The sequence below is a fragment of the Nanorana parkeri genome, unplaced genomic scaffold (genome assembly GCF_000935625.1).
Source record: "Nanorana parkeri isolate BGI_ZX_2015 unplaced genomic scaffold, ASM93562v1 scaffold359, whole genome shotgun sequence".
Classification (NCBI taxonomy): domain Eukaryota; kingdom Metazoa; phylum Chordata; class Amphibia; order Anura; family Dicroglossidae; genus Nanorana; species Nanorana parkeri.
The window spans coordinates 304,968-323,886 of NW_017306627.1; the positions used below are offsets into that span (position 1 = coordinate 304,968).

Sequence of the window (18,919 nt, forward strand, 5' to 3'; positions counted from 1 at the left end):
CAAAGCATTTTGTAAAGTTTGCACTGTCCTTAATATTGCCCACTCCAGACATTAAAGTCCACTCACAGTCACCGCTTTCTATGGTGGGCTCCTAGAAGAGAATTTGTTTGCTGGGTGGAGGCTAACCTAAAGTTTTATGTATTTATTTGAATTTAACCCTATGCATACAGATTTCCATAATGGTGGCTAGGGTAATGTGCTAAGAACGATAAATAGGACAATGCAGCTGGCATACCTACCAAATTTAAAGTGGTTTGAAGGGACCCAGCACTAAGAAAGGTCATGAAAGCAGGTCATTTCAGCCATACTAGACTGTTATTGCATCTTTAGAGTTTTACACATTTTTACAGCATTTTACAAGCATGTATGTAAAAAAAAAAAAAAAAACTGTGGTATAAACCAACCCCCAATAAAACCACTAACAGTAGCACTTACATTTCACAAGGGAGTCTGTATTTTTCTGGCACAAATGGCCCATCACATTATAGTAACTACAAGGAAGACATTCTTGACAGCGCATTTTTTGTTTAGCATCAAGATGCAAACAGACAAATGAGTCCTGCAAAAGAAACATATAAAATCAAATGATGCAAAAACAAATTTGTCTTAAAAGGTATGTAAACCCTAACAGTAAAATTATCATATTTGGTCTAATTTGGCCTGTTTAATATACCATTGAAAGTGTTTTGTTCTATCGGATTGTTAATTGTAAAAATACCCATTGATTTTGTCAGAAATCTGGCAGCTGATAACTTTCTGTGCTTTATCAGTTGCATTGTTCTCAGGTATCTCTAAGAACTACAGAACTTTTCCCATATAGGAGAGGAAGAGACTTCCATTCCCATTCTGATAATGCTTCTTCTCCATAGATACAGTATGGTGAGTGACCCTTGTCGCCCTAGGATAGAAGGATGCTACTGGCAGAATCACTCAGGGAAAACAGAGGACAAAAAAAACCTTTAACCACTTCATGACTGAGGCCTTTTTTTCATTTTTTTGCACCCATGTTATATTCCACATTTTAGGCCTGAAAATGACTTAAAACCCCCAAACATTATATATTTTCTGAATGCCAAGACCCTATAGAATAAAATGGTGGTAGTTGCAAATTTTTAGGTTGCGCAATATTAGCGCAACTCCTTATTAAACCCCAACATTTAGTGAAAAATGTAATTACATGGCCCAAAACACAACAAAATACCAATTTTTTAATGAAATATAAACGATGAGGTTACAACGAGTAAAACGATGCCCAACATGCCCAGGTTAGAAATTGCGTGCGTCCGTGAAACGGCGAAAAACTGCAGTACCCAAAAAAATCCATAGAAAACGCTTTAAAAGCCCCCACAGGTCATCAAGTTAGAGATACCCCAAAATACTGGCCCTAGAATTATTGCTCTCACTCCGGTGTGTGCGGCGATACCCAACATGTGTAGCGCGTTCGTCGTTTTCATACGTAGGCGCACCCGACGCGTGTTTACGTGGCAACGCGCGTGCTCCTGGGGGCGGGGGACTTTAAGAAAATTTTTACACCAAGGAAGCCGGTCCAGGGCCCATAGGAGGGGCAACGGAGCCCGATCTGGTGACAGGTAAGTCGCCAGAATCGCTTCTGTTGTAAAGCCGACAGTCGTCAGTCACGAAGGGGTTAAAAAGGAAAACTAATGCAGACACCACATCTTAGGACTAGCAAGTTGCAATATCTAACATTTTTGTTATTGGCTTTGGATACACTTTAATAATCACCTTTCCTAAATATAATGAAAATTAAACCTGCCTTATATAGTAGCACGCCTGCTAGATGTTAGTGATTAAGAATGTAATGTTCAGGAAGTGTTGAAGATGGTAAGTGTTACTGCTGCTCTACATTTGTCAGAGGTCAGTTCATTAAATGCAGACAGCTTCTAATTGATTGACCTGTATTTCTGAATGTCTTGTATTCCAGGCTTGGATTGAGAACCAAGCAATGCTCTGTTAAAGATAAATGTAAAGTGATACTAAGAAGTCTGTCAGTGACACGGATTGCTTTATTAATGGAGAAGAGAACACCTTAATTGTTTCTGTACAGTAATAGTAGGAGGCCGGTAGACCTCCTAACTAGAATTAGTCTGTTAAAGAGTTATATGAGAGGAAAGGAATATCTGCTTGATACCTGGCCACTAATATGGACCGTGATGATATGTGCTAATAAATGTGAACTCATTCACAACAGTCTCATGTATGTAAGAAGTCTAATCATGTCAGCAATCCCTAATGGCACTGCAGTGTGCATGTAGATGCTATCAATTTATAAAAATTAACCATTATTTACCTGTAGACTATTCCTGTCCGGTGCTTTTAGCTTATTCTTTAGGGAATCAATCATTTCATACAAACAGAGCTCTACTTGCTTGCTTTGCCTATAAGGTATCATTGCAGAAAGAATGCAGAAAGTTAAAGAGAAGATCAACTTTTTAATTTATACATGTAAAGAGAAAAACTTTGGTGCCACAGGTTTTCAAATACAACGGCTTTCTTGTGTGGATTTTGTATGCTGTAGTCTTCACAAAAATACTTATATTACCAAGCCCCCTAGCTCAAGAAATTGGAAGCACGTTTCCAGAAGTGCTTCAAAGCTCAATATTTAGATTTTCATGTTATTCTATTGTGCCGGACCAAAGACGCCAACGCTCAAGTGTGAATGTAGCCCCCATACAGATGGATTGTTATTGTGTATTATTATTTTGTTTAGTGAATGGCACAGACAGTTACTGGCTCATATTTTATCTATACAGCTTCTGTTTACCATTAAGGACAAACTGCTGGGACAAGGTCCTTTAGCTCCCAAGTCAAAAAGACCAAAATGGGCCCCCAGCATAGGCTGTGAACTATCTCAGCAAGGTCCTGCCATTTGTGCACCCCCTTTTGCTGAAACTCGAGGCCACCCCTTTTCTACCTACCCCTTGTCCTTGTCCTGATGGCAAAGCAGAAGGCTCACTTTAATGCAGACCCCACCAGTTGCATATCCTACATTTCCCTTTGCTTTCCTGTCACTTTGTTTGGCCAAGAAGATAAGAAGTCCTATGTAAGCTCCATCTCAAAAGTTGGAGCTTCACAGGGCTGAGGACTGTCTTCCCTGCATTATGTGACAGCACTGAGTGCCTGAATAGCCAAGCACCAGCACTGTTATGTATAAGGAAGAGTAGTGAATCACTTTTTCCCCCATACCTAGAAGTACCCTGAACATTTGTATTCCCTTTTGGTAGACAAAGAGTACCATGGGGAGTGAAGGAATGAGAGTATATGCACCCAGTGGGGCCCCCAATAAACAACAACTGTACCTTTGGTACAAATATCCTTTAAACACTTGTTACCTACCCCCCAAAGTGCTGCTGACCCAGTTCAACACTTACTGTGGCCCCCATTCCAGTAATCCTCACTGCACTGCTCTGCCTGGAAATACTGCTTAACACAACCCAATAAATTACCCCATAATTCTTAAGCAAACCTAAGCCTTAATGTAACTCTTCAAATTAACTCTTAACACTTAAAAAAGAAGTCTTGCTTTGTATTATTTTTCACAGCTCAGTTACTTAACTACCACATTACATTTTGCTTTTTATTCCATGCTACTGTGTACAGTAGAAACTGAGTTACAGAATTTGACAGCTCACTCCTCTTCATTCCTGACCACACTCTGATGGCTCTTATCTCACTGTCTCTGTACCTTCTCAACACAAAATAAGTCTCCCCTTCCAGTTCTAAAGCCTGTGCCGATTCCTGTGGAATTGTGCTCGCTCCTTCTGTATTCTTGTGATCTCACTTGTGTCTGGAAAGTGGAGAAACAGTTAGATAAGAGTTGTTAATGAAGAGGCCGTCTCCTTTGCAGATCGTGGTGGGGGAATGAGAAGGAGTGAGCTGTCAAAGCCTGTATTTCAGTTTCCCCTGCATACAGAAGCATGGGCTAAAAAAAAAGCAACATATATTGTATGAGTTCGGTCACTGAGCTGTGAAAAATAATACAAGGCAAACCTTCTTCTTTAGGCTAACCTTTAAAATGGACTCTTAACCTGAACCCCAACAGTCAGCCAGCTCCCATTAATAATGAATGCTGGGATTGAAATCTCATTATTTCTTTTCTCAGGTTGACCATTTCACTTACTGTACATATCCCTATGTAAACAAAATGAAACCACTGCAGTTCTCTTTAAGTAAGATGTCATATTACATTTGTAGGACTATACTAAATTGCTGCTAAGTGGAATTTTAACTGTCTACTATAGGTTAGTGCACACTCTTGCCCTTTGCTTCACATAAAAAAATAGGCGTTTTTGTGTTTGTATATGCAACTTGTAGTACAGGAGCAGAATTGTGTGTTTTTGGCCACATAGACTTTTAAAACGGAGCTACCATTAAGGTCTATGGGGCCAAAAACAGACTTTCCTCCAAAAGAAGATCATGTATGTTCTCTAGCTTCATGCAACAGGTGACAAGTGATACATTGCTCGGGTTTGAACGGCCTATTGAGAATAAACAAAACACTCAAGTGTGAATAAGACCAGCTTTAGCTTCTAAATTGGTTTTAATGATTGGGACTAAAGCTCAACACACAATTTACAATAAGATAGTACAATCTCTGTTAGATCTACCAACAAGCATGTAGTGCAAGAGCCTGCTTGATTGTATACAGATTAGTTGAATACTTAAATTAGGTCCCTATATTACAGTTTTGGTCAATCTAAATTTGAGTGTACAGTGGTTGTACGGTCAGACTGTAATGTGTAAGTTGTGAGCCTAAAGGTTTTGGCATGGGGATTTGCAGAGACTCCAGGGACACTTACCTACTAGATAGATACTAGATAGATAGATAGATAGATAGATAGATAGATAGATAGATAGATAGATAGATAGATAGAACAAACCCTAGCAAATACTTCTAAGCATTTATCTTGTTATGTTTATAACATAAAGTATATGCTTGCGAGTACTTTAATGAAGATACTGCTGAATAAAATTTACATTTTAAGATAGCTTAGGAGGAGATATTTGTGAACGCTTTGTTTTTGAGTCTAATTTTATCAGACAATCAAAGAAGTCATGAAAGGGCACTTACAAAGAAGAAAAGTATTGAATCAAATGTACAATTTAAACACAGTGGTTCCAAGACGTTATAGAACTGTTTATCTTTGCATGTCAATACATGTACCAATTAATCTATTTGTGATTTAGCCTGCTAGGGAGAAGTGCACATTCTGGAAAAAAGTGATAAAATAACATATTCTTGTCTAGTTTCTTATCAAATCTACCTCAAAGTTTTACTGTTTGTTTCTAATGTATCCCAAACTACTGCAGTCTTAAAAAATGGCAAAGAGGAGAGATTTCAGTGAGACTAGTTTTAAAGGAGAACTATGGGGTTAAGGCTTTTCCCCATAGTTCTCCTTAGGGTAACGGGAGGACACAAACTAGCGTCCTCCCGTCACCCTAGGCTCAGTATACCGCGAGCTGCTGCTCACGGTATACTGAGACGCTGCAGCTGAAGCGGTCCTGCGTGACTGACAGCTGGCTCTACCTATCTAGAGGCAGAGACAGCTGTACCCGCCCCGTCAGTTCCGCCAGTCAGCGCTGGCGGATCGGAGCGGGGAATCCAGGATCGAGAGGTGACCGAACGCCGGTATGTGTTCGCTCACCTCCCGATCTACTAAGCCGACCTGTGACAGTCTCATTGTCACAGGTCGGCTAGAACTATGAGGTGAGTGAAAAGCACTCACCTCATAGTTCTCCTTTAAGGTTTGAGTTTCTAACTTTGATTCTCTTAGGTCCCAATTCGTGCCCTGCGGAGCTAAACAGAATACTGTGGCATAGTCATACGATGTTCCAATTCTTCATATGATGGTATGAGGTCTTCCCAACTAGTTATACATGGTAGCAGTAAAATATTGCCTACTGCAGATCTGCAATCACCCCAATACACCTCGTTCTGTGTAGATCGCCTTGCCTCTAGAGGGACTGCATATCTACAAAGTGATCTAGGCAACTACAGACAGCCAGACTGCATATTTAAGCATGACCACGGAAACATTTATCTATTCTATATTCATAGCAGGGGGGGGGGTGGAGGTACCAGGAACAAGGAGCTAGGCTATACTTTTTAATTCCAACTAGGCCCATTTAACGTAGGGATAAGTATATTTTAACGTGTGTCGGTTTAGTTGCGCCAAACTTTATTTTAACTTATGGACTTATGTACATTCTTTGATTTGGTGATGATGTCTACTATATTTTTAAATACTGGACACATTAATGCTATAAAAACCATCAAATTCTAGATAAACCCCATATACACTTTGTTTAAACATGTTGAATAAGCACATATTTTTTAAACATAGTAAACTTTTATTTACCCAAATATATTACACCTTTCTTAGAGCTGGAGCTATTCAAGTGTTAAATCACTGCATTCTTTTGAGTTAAAAACCTAAACATCAGAATACCTACATAGCCAATGTCTCTGCTGCTGCAGCAATTACTTTTTCTGTCCTCTCTAGAAAAGTTGGGACTGTAATTGCATCATCTTCAGGCAAATCCACCAGCGCTGTTTCTGATATGTCTAACAGTAATTTTTCAATTCGGCACTCCAGTATGTCAGAAGCTTCCTTACATATCTGTTCTATATCTCTCAGTGAACTGTAAACATTTGCAATGTCTAAAATAAAAAAGGCACATTATAATAAAATTGTAAAATCAATTAATCACCATGTTAAGAAGACACTGTCACCTGATAGCCCACTCCTCCCAGCAAGATATACCTCCCAAACCACATTGCCTGAAGGCTCCTTTCTGCAGCAGCCCACACTGAGTAAGCTCTGGTGTTGGAGCTTGCCTAGTTGGATGACAACACTGCCACCCCATGTGACAGTGTTCAGTCTTAGCAATTTGCAGCTTAGGCTCAAGCACAAGTCACATGGTGTAGGTTACATGCTCCACCATGCCTGGAAGTCCCACTCCATTACAAAAATGGAGCAAGGTTTCTGCCGGAGTGATGAGATGGTGAGGGAATATCAGGAGGCACTTAACTCTGTCCTTAATGGGCATAGCGACAGTGTCTAACAGTTTAGATCTTAGTCAAATTAACTAAGGCAAGAAAATATATGGCAACATTTTTGAAGTTGAAGCAGTGAAGAAGATTATAATACTTGTATATGTTATAGGACAGGCTTTCTCAACAATGGTTCCATTGGGGCCCTAAGCTTCCTCCAGAGGTTTCTAGGGGTTCCTTGAGCAGTGAACAATGACTGATCTCCCACCTACAATGACCACAAATGTAAAGGGGCATTTCTCCGCTGACCACTAATGTAGGGGGACACTACAGTTTTCACAGTCTGTGTGTCTTTTCTGGCCATTATTATTTGTGTGTTTTCATTAATATTATTTTACACCTATTTGCTCATTAATATTAATTAATATTTTTGTCTTATAGAGCAAGTAGGTGTAAAATAGTCAGAAACTGTAGGCATATTCTTTTATTTAAAATTTTCAACAGCTTACTGATCATGTTATGTTACTATAAAATGTTAATAAATGGAGGTTTCTGAACAAAAAACACATTCACTGTTACAATTTTGTTCATTTGAGAAAAATATTCCATCCCGCTCTTTCGGTTCTTTTTCTCACTATGGTCAAAACCAATCAATCATCGATTTGACCCCATTAACTATTAGAAAATTAAACGAAAGCTCCAAAAATGATTTGTTTTCTAACTGTGTATACCCAGCTTAATGCTTTCCATTAGGCCAAGGAGATATTTGATATTAGCTTTAGAAGAATATAAAGCTCATGTCAATATTAAACATGCATATGTTATACACATATGCATGTTTAATATTGACACCAACACTATCTTTTTCTTTTTAAGCCAGCGTTTATAAGAGTCCTGCCAAGTTATAAAATAGAAGCTGCAAAATGAGACATAACAGCTGGTAGTTTGCAGAAATTCAAAGACGGGATAAAACATAAAATTTCAATTAACTGTGTTTGCGTGCACATTGAATTATTGACTTTTACATGGCTTCTGATTAATCAGATAGTTTATACTTGCAAAACTTGCTTCATATAGTTAAAGGTTAAGTGTTGTCTCCAAACAGTGAGATCTGTATACTTACATTTATCAATGTTAAGGGAGGTCCAGGAAAGCTGTGTGAGGCCCGGTGACAACATCTCCTCAATTTGGGTGATAAAAGGTGACATGAGTGGCTTCAGCAGAACAGGGATTTTATTAACAAATGTCTGGTAGTCCATCAGCATATCTTGTAGCCTGAAAAAAATGTTTTTTAAACAAAGGTGGAAACAATTATCAAAGGTGAACAACCTCTTACCTATGTACTGTAAGTTTTACCCAATGTGTGTTTTCATAATAGCCAATATGTGATGGTCAAATTCTGGTATGTGTCAGAATAGGGCTGGATCTTGGAATAGACAGAAATCAGGTCAGCTCTCTGTCAACTGGGGGATCCCAGTAGAAATCTGTATAGCATTAGAAGGATGAGAGCACCACAAAACTTAATTTCGTCCAGTAAGATTTGTTTATTCTTTACAATACGTTATCAAAATTTCAACACATTTCATGAACTTAGAACCATTCCTTCATCAGGGCTTTGTGTACAGTAAATCCAAACTTGAACTGGGCAACCATTGTAAATATGGATGATATCTGGGTCATCAACTGACAGACTGTCAGCACACAAGATCTGATAATAAAGGAAGTTCTGAGCACCCAAAATGCATTGGCTTTTTGATTACATATTGTGAAAATAAAAATTCTTCCTGGACTGAATCACGTATTGTGCTGCTCTTATCCTTCTAATGCGCTATAGCAAAATCCTGAGGTAAGCTTGGCCACATCCAAACCACTATATCAATATCTAATAACTTTACCTAATGCAGGCTTCAGACTTACAAGCAAGTGAAATGCAGAAATATAGCATGCATTTCAGATCAGTCTCAGATAAATATGAGATAAGTTCAAGAAATGTATGAGGTTACTTTTAAATGCATTCACATTGGCTTGAATGGAGAAATAAATGTAAAGGAACATAATGCATGATAAGAGCAACATTAGTACAGTAGGTTGTTTGTTTTCTGTCGATATGCAGAATTAATGGTTTTAAATAATTAATTAAAGAAATTATTATTTTTTTCGATATTATGTGCATTGTATCATCTGTCTGTTTGACATTAGTAAATATCTAATTTAAAATTCAAACGTTACATTCCACATACAAAATGCAACTGCCATTAGACACTTGCCCTATATCTGCCCACATTTTGATTAAGTTCATCCATGCAGCTACCAGTACCAGGGACTGTTTCGGGAATGTTTTGCTAAAAACACACCTTTTTAACACTTAGCCTTTTTAACACTTCGCAAATGCTAAGTAAAAATCTCAGCCACATAGTGGTCTATGTATGTATAGTGAACTAACAAGAGCATTTCCTGCTGTTCATAGCAACCTGCCACAACCCTTGTTTTATTTCCAACTCTGTACTGCAAAATGACAGTAGGGAGAGTAGTGGGCAACAAGAAATGTTTTTTTTAGCACATGTTTAATACATAAGCCCCATAGAGAGTCACTATTAGTCAGTCAGATCTTTTAAGCTTGCACTGAGAGTAAAGCTGGCCATACACTGTGCACATTTTATCTGTTTTTTCACAATAATTTACACAGTAGGTGGCCCTTTCGACAAGAAAATTAAAGGAGGCAGTTGGAAAATATTCGGACAAATAATGACAGGAGCCAATCGGCTGCCATTATTATTATTATTATTATTATACAGGATTTATATAGCGCCAACAGTTTGCGCAGCGCTTTACAATATAAGGAAGACATTAAAATCACAATACAAGATGGTAAGGGGGGGCCTGCCCATGAGGGCTTACAATCTAAAAGGGAGGGGGAAGTGATACATGAGTAGGGAATCACTATTCAGGTATAGCTCAGAGAGAGACTCATCTATCCTTTCTGTTCAGCGTGGATAGAGGAATCTGTTTTTTTATTTATTTAGCCTGCAGGTATATATAACAGTGTATGGCCTGCTTAAGATACAACCACGGTACTGCACTACTAACCAAGAAGCCCACAGACACACTAATATAATAGTTATTACACACAGCACACACTTTGTAACCTGTCTATGCAGCACAGCAGGTATAGCTTTACTTAATTAAAAAAAAAGGACTGAACAGAAAAAAGTAATCAGACTTTTTTGTGTTCAGAAAATGTTTAACTGTGGAATTATATTGATATTTATACAGTTTTTTTTAATTTAATGATATACATATCTATATTGTTTCTAGATCTCATTATCACTTCTAGAGAACAAAGCATACAGAAAATGTGTGCATAACATGTAACCAGGTGCAACACCACAATTATCAAAAATGTTTTCTCTAGCTTTAGCCCTTGTGCTAAAAAAAAAAATCAGATTTTTACATGCAATCAGCATCAACGCGGTCCTGTGCTGACTGTCCTCAGCTCATTTCAGCTCAGCTCGGTTATTGCTTGAAAGGCCAAAGAACACTCTCTTTTCTTCAAGTTTGCTCTCCTAACAAGAGCCTCTAAAGTCACAACTGGATTTGACAGATTCACAGACAGTGCTGTGCTCCTGGCTCCCTGTCAACTGCTAGAACAAGCCGAGTTATCCAGATGAGATGTTACATGTCCTTTTCTCCAGTGGAGGCCAGCAAAGGAAGAGAGAGCGCTGTTAAGCCTAGTGACCTGAAATTAATTGCAACACTTAGGGAGGCCGTTTTTTCTTCAATATTATTTGTAAACCTGGTAAGTACAGGTCAGAGTTTTTACTGAAAGTCTGCAGCCTTCTTCCCCTTGGTTGCTCACGTCAAGTAAAATCAACATCAAGTAGTGTTTGGTACGTCACTGAAATCAGCAGCTCTACTTTGTACCATACCTCTTTGGAAGAAACAGTAATGCTTTTTAATCACAAGTATACTGCATACATGTCAATAAAATAGCAATTCTACACGCAAAAAATTATTCCCAAAAAAGCCAGCATCCAAACTTAAACAGATCTTCAAGTTTTTATTACAGCATGTGAGACAAAAAGGACATCAATGCTAGATGCATTTTGGTCAATCATCATTTACCAATTAGATTGTCCAGGGTATAGCTAAGCGAACAATATTCGCAGCACATTACTGCCGAGCCGAGGAGCATAGGAATTCCTGGATGAACACTTTATAAATCAGCCCCTTACTGTCAAATGTTTAGATGTGAGCAGTAAGAGTAAACTAGACAATATGAGCCACCATAATCTGTAAACATGTGGACTGTATTGTAAAAAAAATAATATTGATTGCTGCAAATGGTGGATTCCAAGTCTCTTGTTTGTTCAGTAAAGTGTCCATGGAGCTATTATCACTTCTGGCACCCATATCCTGGTTCCGTAGCCAACTGCATTTTCAAAGAAACTAAACACTGTCCAAAAAAAGTCACCCCCTGGAATTAGCCAAGCAAATAGGTCAGAGACTTCCATGGGATTATTAGTCTAGGTGCGGCAACACTATGTGCCTAAAAAATGAGGTCAGCTGCCTACCTGAATAACCAGGTTTTTCTATCAATGGATTTTTAATTCCCTAATGGCACAGGCATTTTCCAAGATGACAATTCATTGGGCTCAAATTGTAAAAGAGTGGTTCAGGGAGCATGGGACTTCATTTTCACACATGGATTGGCCAATACAGAGTCCAGACCTTAACTGCATTGAAAATCTTTTGCATGTGTTGGAGAAGACTTTACACAGTAGACATGAGCGATTCGTTTAATTCCCGAAACGAAATTCGGACGAATGCAAATAAGCCCCCTTGGTCGCAGACCCCCACAACCGCCGGGTCAGGGTTGTGGGGAAGAGACCCTTGTCCCCATCGGCATAGGGACACCCTCCCAATCCCGAGGGCACGTCGCCTGGTAAGGCGCAACGAGGGGGGCGCTCGATCGCCCCCCCCTTTTCCTGCCCTGCCAGGCCAGTGCTTGGATCAAGGGTCTGGTAGGACTGTTAGGTCACCTAAAGGGTCTTGTAGGGTTTTTTGGGGGGAACCCCACGCACTTTTTTGTGTTTTAACTTGGGTGGGCTCCCTCCTAACATGAATTGGGGGGGAACCTCACGCTTTTTTTTTCATCTTCTGCAGACTGTAAAAAAAAATTCACATTTTTTTTTCTAATGTCATTTTGCTGCAACGAAAATTCGTCCAAAAAACTAAATTTCGTCCAAAAACGACATTTGAGCGGACTACCGCTAACGAATCCATCCGAATCCGAAACAAATGTAATTTCGGACCCTAATCCGAAAAAATAAATAATGCAAAATCCGATTCAAAACGAAACAAAACTAAACTCATTTTTTGCTGGTGCACATGTCTATTACACAGTGGTCCAACTCTCCCATCATCACTACAAGATCTTGGTGAAAGATTAATGTCACTGGACAGAAATAAATGTTGTGACACTGCATAAGCTTATCAAACTGGTGGCACCTTGAATGTATGCCGTAAACAAATCTAAACACGGTACAATGAAATATTAGAATGTGTGACTTTTTTTTTTTTTGGGGGACAGGCAGTGTAAAAGCTCCAAGTCTAAGATCTCTAAGAAATGCAGCACTACAGCTGGAGCATGAACAGAAGTTCAGCGGGAGCTGGACTTTGACCTGCATGTATACCTGCTAATTTGTGGGGACACGAAGACCATGCTGAATTTGGCAGGTGGGTTTTTAGAAAAGGAACTGTACACCTTGCTGTACTCCATTAAGATTATTGTGTTCGGAGTTGAGCTTTACCAACGTAAGCACTGCTCCTGTCATATTACATGCCATGTTGTTCTATTATGGTGTAAAGAAAATAAATGTATATACAGCATACTCCACACTGCCCTGTTACTTACAAAATAGTATTACCTTCATTATTAGAATATAAAAGTAAAGCTATTCAGTAACACATGAGGAAGGAGTGAGAACAGTTGAGAAAAAGATCTCATGATACATGTGTATTTCAAAAAATATGGCGTAAGACAGCTTAGCGGTACAGTGCACAGTAGCACTTACATAGAGGATTTCCTTTCCTCACTGATAACAAGGTGAACAGAACACAAAGAAGAAGATATATGCCTATCAGCCAGTTTTCTTCTGACATTTCCCCTGCCTCAGCTCAACAGAAGTTTGTATAGAAAATCCATCCTGCCATAGAAACGTAATGCGCTGTGAGCTATCTTTCCTTAGTTTTCTGGTAAAATAATTTGATGTAGGAGAAACTGCTAAAAACCAACTACGGGCCCCTAGCTGAAAGTGCAAATTACATTCTAGAATGTCTTATTAGACAAGATCACTTCTCTGTGAAACATACACAAGATAAAGACAATTTTAGCCATATGTGATTGTCAGATACCAGTCTCAAAGAAAGCATACCTGTACACGTTCAATCAGACATATAGAAATTAGCACAGGATGCCATTGAGTACCATTAGAAAAGATATAAGGACTAGTTGAAAATATGGACATTTAAAACAGCAGGTAACGAGAGTGCTTAATTCCCCTTGATGATTACCTGATAGTAGCCACATGCACATAAACAGTAAAACTGGCTCATATATTCTTTCCATTTGAAGTACAAGACTACAGTATTATCTTGCCTAATATGTGACACATTTATTAACAAATAAGTGGTCAGGTACAACTGGCTATGGCTCCTGTGCTGTATAACACCCTTTTGCTTTGCTCTATTAGGCATTAATGACATTTAAACTTCCCAGGCAGGTTTAAAACCTACTTTTTTTTTATTTATGTGGGAGTTAGCTAGGTGGGTGTTCCAACATTTCCAGCAGATACATTAAAGGATCACCAAATTACAGACAAAACATGAGTGAGTTGAACTTGGGCAGCACATCAATGACTGTAAGTTATGCTCAAGGTTTAATTTATGATTTTGCCTACAATGTACCATTAAGTGTGTTTGGCTGAAATAAAACCGACAGCTATGCATTCCCATTCTTTCACTAGAACCGGTGCCTAGAGCAACAACATATCGGTCTGTGAGGAACATACTCTAAAGCAGAAGCAGGCAACTTTGGCACTCCCGCTGTTGTAGAACTACAAATCCCATGCAATGCGATTGCAAAACATTGTGCATGCACTATTTTTTGCGATGACATCGCACTGGAATGCGGGGCATTGCGGTACCACACGTTGCGGTGCAGGTGATTGTACTGCGGGCAGGAGTCATATCTGCGGTACCATTAAAATGAATGCCACCACCACGCTCCCCCTGAAATGCCAACTGATAAGAGTCAGCAGAGGCAAAGAGCCCAGGAAGTTGTGAGCGGAGATTTCAGGCAGGATCAACAGGTATTTTTTGAACTTATCAAACAGATATAAGAAAATGCTTTCAATGGTGTTTTAACCAAATGGGAGAAAATTAGGTAAGTATATTGTTATTGTTAGGGTTTACATACAGTTGTGTGAAAAAGTGTTGGCCCCCTTCCTGATTTTTCATTGTTTTGCACGTTTGTCACACTTTAATGTTTCAGATCATCAAACAAATTTACATATTAGTCAAAGATAACACAAGTAAACACAACATGCAGTTTTTAAAAGGAAGGTTTTTATTATTGAGGGCCTGTTCACATGATTTTTAGGTCCTGATCAGGTCCGGATCAGATGCGGATCTGGAGCCGCGGTGCTACTCATGCAGTGCGTTCTTGACGCGTTTTCGTTCCGGATGATGACAGTTCATTTTTTTTTCAAGCCGTGGGGCTGTCAGTATGCAGATTCTTCCTCTGAGGTCACTTCCGCCCTCTCGTAACATCTACTTCCCTTTGTGTATGTAAAGCTGGTGATCAGACATGTATCACATGTTTGCAGGCATGTTGATGGTGCTGACTACAGCAATCTGCAGAGAACGAGCTCGCAGGAGACGTCGTTATTGGGTACACCCGATCTTGAGGCTCCGGGACTCCAAGGGTCAGTCCTGGAGTTTATATGAGGATTTGCGAGCTCACCCGGATACATTTTTTTCCTTTACTCGTATGCCCATGGAAAGGTAATGGGCATGTTTAAAATGTTTGCAGTTCATGTCTTTACCTCTACCCCAACCTGTCTGTCTATCTCCCACTCTGACTGCCTCTGACATCATAAAAAGTGGAGCAAGAATACATTTTTTTTTTTGCTTAGCTGCATCGTGTTCCGTTTTCGTTGCGTTTTTGCAGCGTTTCCTGACCGGACTGTGCACGTGAGAAAGTGACATGCAGTATTTTTTCTGTCGTAACCTGAACGGACTGCGCACGTGAGAACTGTAGCCCATAAAACACATAGGGATACATTGGGATGCATATTTAGTGCAGGAGCGTACGGATAAGGTCAGCACAGAAAACGGACGTCGTGTGAACAGGCCCTAAGGGAAAACAAAATCCAAATCCAATAGTGTTTGCCCCCCCTATTAAAACATAACTTAACTCTGGTTTATCACACCTGAGTTCAATTTCTCTAGCCACACCCAGGCCTGATTACTGCCACACCTGTTCGCAATCAAGAAATCACTTAAAGACTTGACTGACAAAGTGAAGTAGACCAAAAGATCCTCAAAAGCTACACATGCAGAGATCCAAAGATATCCAGGAACAAATGATAAAGAAAGTAATTGAGATCTATCAGTCTGGAAAAGGTTATAAAGCCATTTCTAAAGCTTTGGGACTCCAGCGAACTACAGTGAGAGCCATTATAAAACAAAATCCAAATCCAATAGTGTTTGCCCCCCCTATTAAAACATAACTTAACTCTGGTTTATCACACCTATGTTTTGCTGCTTCAGGACCTGGAAGACTTGCTGTGATAAATGGAACCATGAATTCCAAAAAATCCAGAAGGATAATGTGTGGCCATCTGTTCGTGACCTCAAGCTGAAGTGAACTTGGGTTCTGCAGCAGCACAATATCCAAAACACACCAACAAGTCCACCTCTGAATGGCTGAAGAAAAACAAAATGAAGACTTTGGAGTGGCCTAGTCAAAGTCCTGACCTGAATCCTATTGAGATGCTGTGGAATGACCTTAAAAAGGCGGTTCATGCTTGAAAACCTTCCAATATGGCTGAATTACAACAATTCCGCAAAGATGAGTGGACCAAAATTCCTGCACAGCGATGTAACAGACTCATTGCAAGTTATAGCAAACGCTTGATTGCAGTTATTGCTGCTAAGGGTGGCCCAACCAGTTATTAAGTTTAGGGGGGGAAACACTTTTTCACACAGGGCCATGTGAGTTTAGATTTTGTTTTCCCTTAATAATAAAAACCTTCCTTTAAAAACTGCATGTTGTGTTTACTTGTGTTATCTTTGACTAATATTTACATTCATTCAGACATACATCTATCATCACGGTTATGTTTTAGATATTGGAGCTCCCCTGGACCCTTTGTGCGTCTGTGGCTCCGCCGTATGGTACATTCCGGGGGTTGCTCCTGTCCCCCTGGTGTTAGGTCTCTTCATGATACTTGACCCCTAGGTAAGTGGCTGTACAATTCAATCATACTAAGAATAAATGTATATAGCTGAATGGAAACATTGAAAACTGGAAAATATGATTTATAAATGGATTATGAAATCGCATATAAACATGTTGATGAACAATGTATCATGTATTTACAAATAGATTTATACCGATCCCCCTGAAGAAGCCTACGAGCGTAACGCGTAGGGGACTAACAAGGTAATACAACACTGCATACGAAAATCAAGGAATTATGAATATGCATAGTGAAATATGAATTATATATAAAATATTATGAAATGTGAAAAGAAGTAATAATTTTAGGGTTAAAAGAATCATGTATATATATATATGAGCATTGTTTTTAATATTCATAATTATGCAAAAAATCTTTTATATGAACATCAACAAATTTGTACGAATTATAACTATATGAGTACCCTCAAAAAAACCCTGCACAACCTAGGTTGTATAATGTATAGATTTTGACTAAGTTTGGGGTGAGGCCTCTATTCGTCTGGGGGAGTACTTTGGCAAGTGCCTGTTTTGGAATAATATTTACATTTGTTTGATGATCTGAAACATTAAAGTGTGACAAACGTGCAAGACAATGAAAAATCAGGAAGGGGGCCAACACTTTTTCACACAACTGTATAATTTAAAGTGGATTCTTCATGGCATAGTGTGCTAGAAAAGATTAGACATTTAGACTTGCACAATCTGTGATCTGTCAAAAGCAAACTAATACTTGTGTGTTTAACATGCACACCCAGTTTTATGTTTACAGATACTTTATGCTACGCTAGTAGATTTAATATGTATCTAAAGATTGAAGGATATATTTATTATACACTTAGAAATTACCATCAGGCGGTTTTTACATTGCTGACTGCTAGATTCGGTTCTGTGGTCTGACACATTGCAGCTTTTAACTGTAAATTGCTTAAAAGTTGAATGAAAAAACTGTGCAATGTTTAAATAGCTGACTTTAAATTCATTGAGGATAATCAAAACTGGAGCAGAGAAAATCCGGAACAGTTGCCCAAAGTAACCATTTAGTTTATTCTCTTATTTTTTATTAGCGTAACTGAACAAACTGAAGAGAGAAGCTGTTTGGTTGCTATGGGCAACTGCTCCAAATTTTTTCTGCTCCAGTTTTGATAACTTCCCCTCATTTTGTTCTGTTGCATTATAGAAATTGTATAGGAAGCATCTGTTACACAAGTATTATGTAGTGTTTCATGTTGTCATGACTACTTTTAGTCCACTATTAGGCGCAATCCATAAATGTAAATGATAACTTCCATAATCCACATCTTATATTCTTCCACATCAGCTCTTATCTTAGTATAACATATTACAATTGAGAAAATGTGTTTTAAAAGGAGTTAAAGAAGTGAACAAGTACTTACTTTATTTTTTGGATTTTAATCTGCTGCTCTCTAGTGGCGATGCTATGTATGACATCTGGCACATCCAAACCCATTTTATGCAAGTACTTTGTTTCATAAAGCACTTCTAGGATTGTTGGATCCAAGTTAACAAATAACTCCTATACATAAAAACTATGACTTTAGACTGACATACTGAACATAAATGGTAAACATTTACTAAAAAAACAACACAAACTGAGTAATGAAAAAAAGAAAACATTTTAAGATGGCATATGCACTTGTTTATATATCTATTAACTATTTCCCATTGGCATAACACATATATACAGCAGCAGGACCTTAATGTAGGGTTGCTGCATATATGCATCAATGGGGCTCTGCTTTTGTGTGCTGAAATTAGAGGCCAGCAGGATGGGCCTCTCAATCATTTGATTTCTGTGACAGCCAGTCCTCCTAGCATTAAGACCCCATTAAAGGGCAGTTGGGAGGCGGCAGCAAGGAGTTAAGCTCACACTTTGCTGTAAACAAAGCAACAAAAATAACTGGGAAAACGTATAGGTATTGGTATTGCTTTTCACTGTTTTGTATTTGTTTCAGTGCTATCCAAGCAGAATGTTATTTAGCTATAGAATGAACACAGCACGTAGAGCTTGCTATGCCACATCAGATGGAAACAAAAGCATGTTTTTTTCCATTAGCTTACTAAAAGTAATGAACTCTTAGTTAAAAAAAAAAGAGTTATAGGGCCTGTGTCCATGGGCAAATGCAGCATGCTTTTGACATCAATATGAGACATTTCTGTGATTATTCAGAATTGGTTGAGAGTTGCAGTTAACCTGCAGTTGATCTCCTTCTGACCTATCTTTAAAAGCTTCAAGCTTATTTTATAATCAAAAGACTTGTACAAGGAGAGAAGCAGATCTAATGTGAACAAAAGCTCGCCAACACAAGCCCTAAGGAACATTTTCAGACATCTAAGATGTGTTGATTTCTCAAGATTAAAAA

The 18,919-nt window shown here is 38.8% G+C and overlaps 1 protein-coding gene across 1 annotated transcript in view; it reads right to left on the reverse strand.

The window, feature by feature from the left end:
- Positions 1–18,919, reverse strand: part of LOC108788892 (dynein heavy chain 5, axonemal-like) — a 237,649-nt gene that overhangs the window by 194,212 nt on the left and 24,518 nt on the right. Inside the window, exons 19-23 of the mRNA XM_018558793.1 lie at positions 17,933–18,072; positions 8,136–8,287; positions 6,504–6,679; positions 3,704–3,805; positions 436–559 (exon numbers count right to left, since the gene is read on the reverse strand). Of these exons, the coding sequence (XP_018414295.1) occupies positions 436–559; positions 3,704–3,805; positions 6,504–6,679; positions 8,136–8,287; positions 17,933–18,072 (694 nt within the window). The remainder of the gene's footprint in view (positions 1–435; positions 560–3,703; positions 3,806–6,503; positions 6,680–8,135; positions 8,288–17,932; positions 18,073–18,919) is intronic.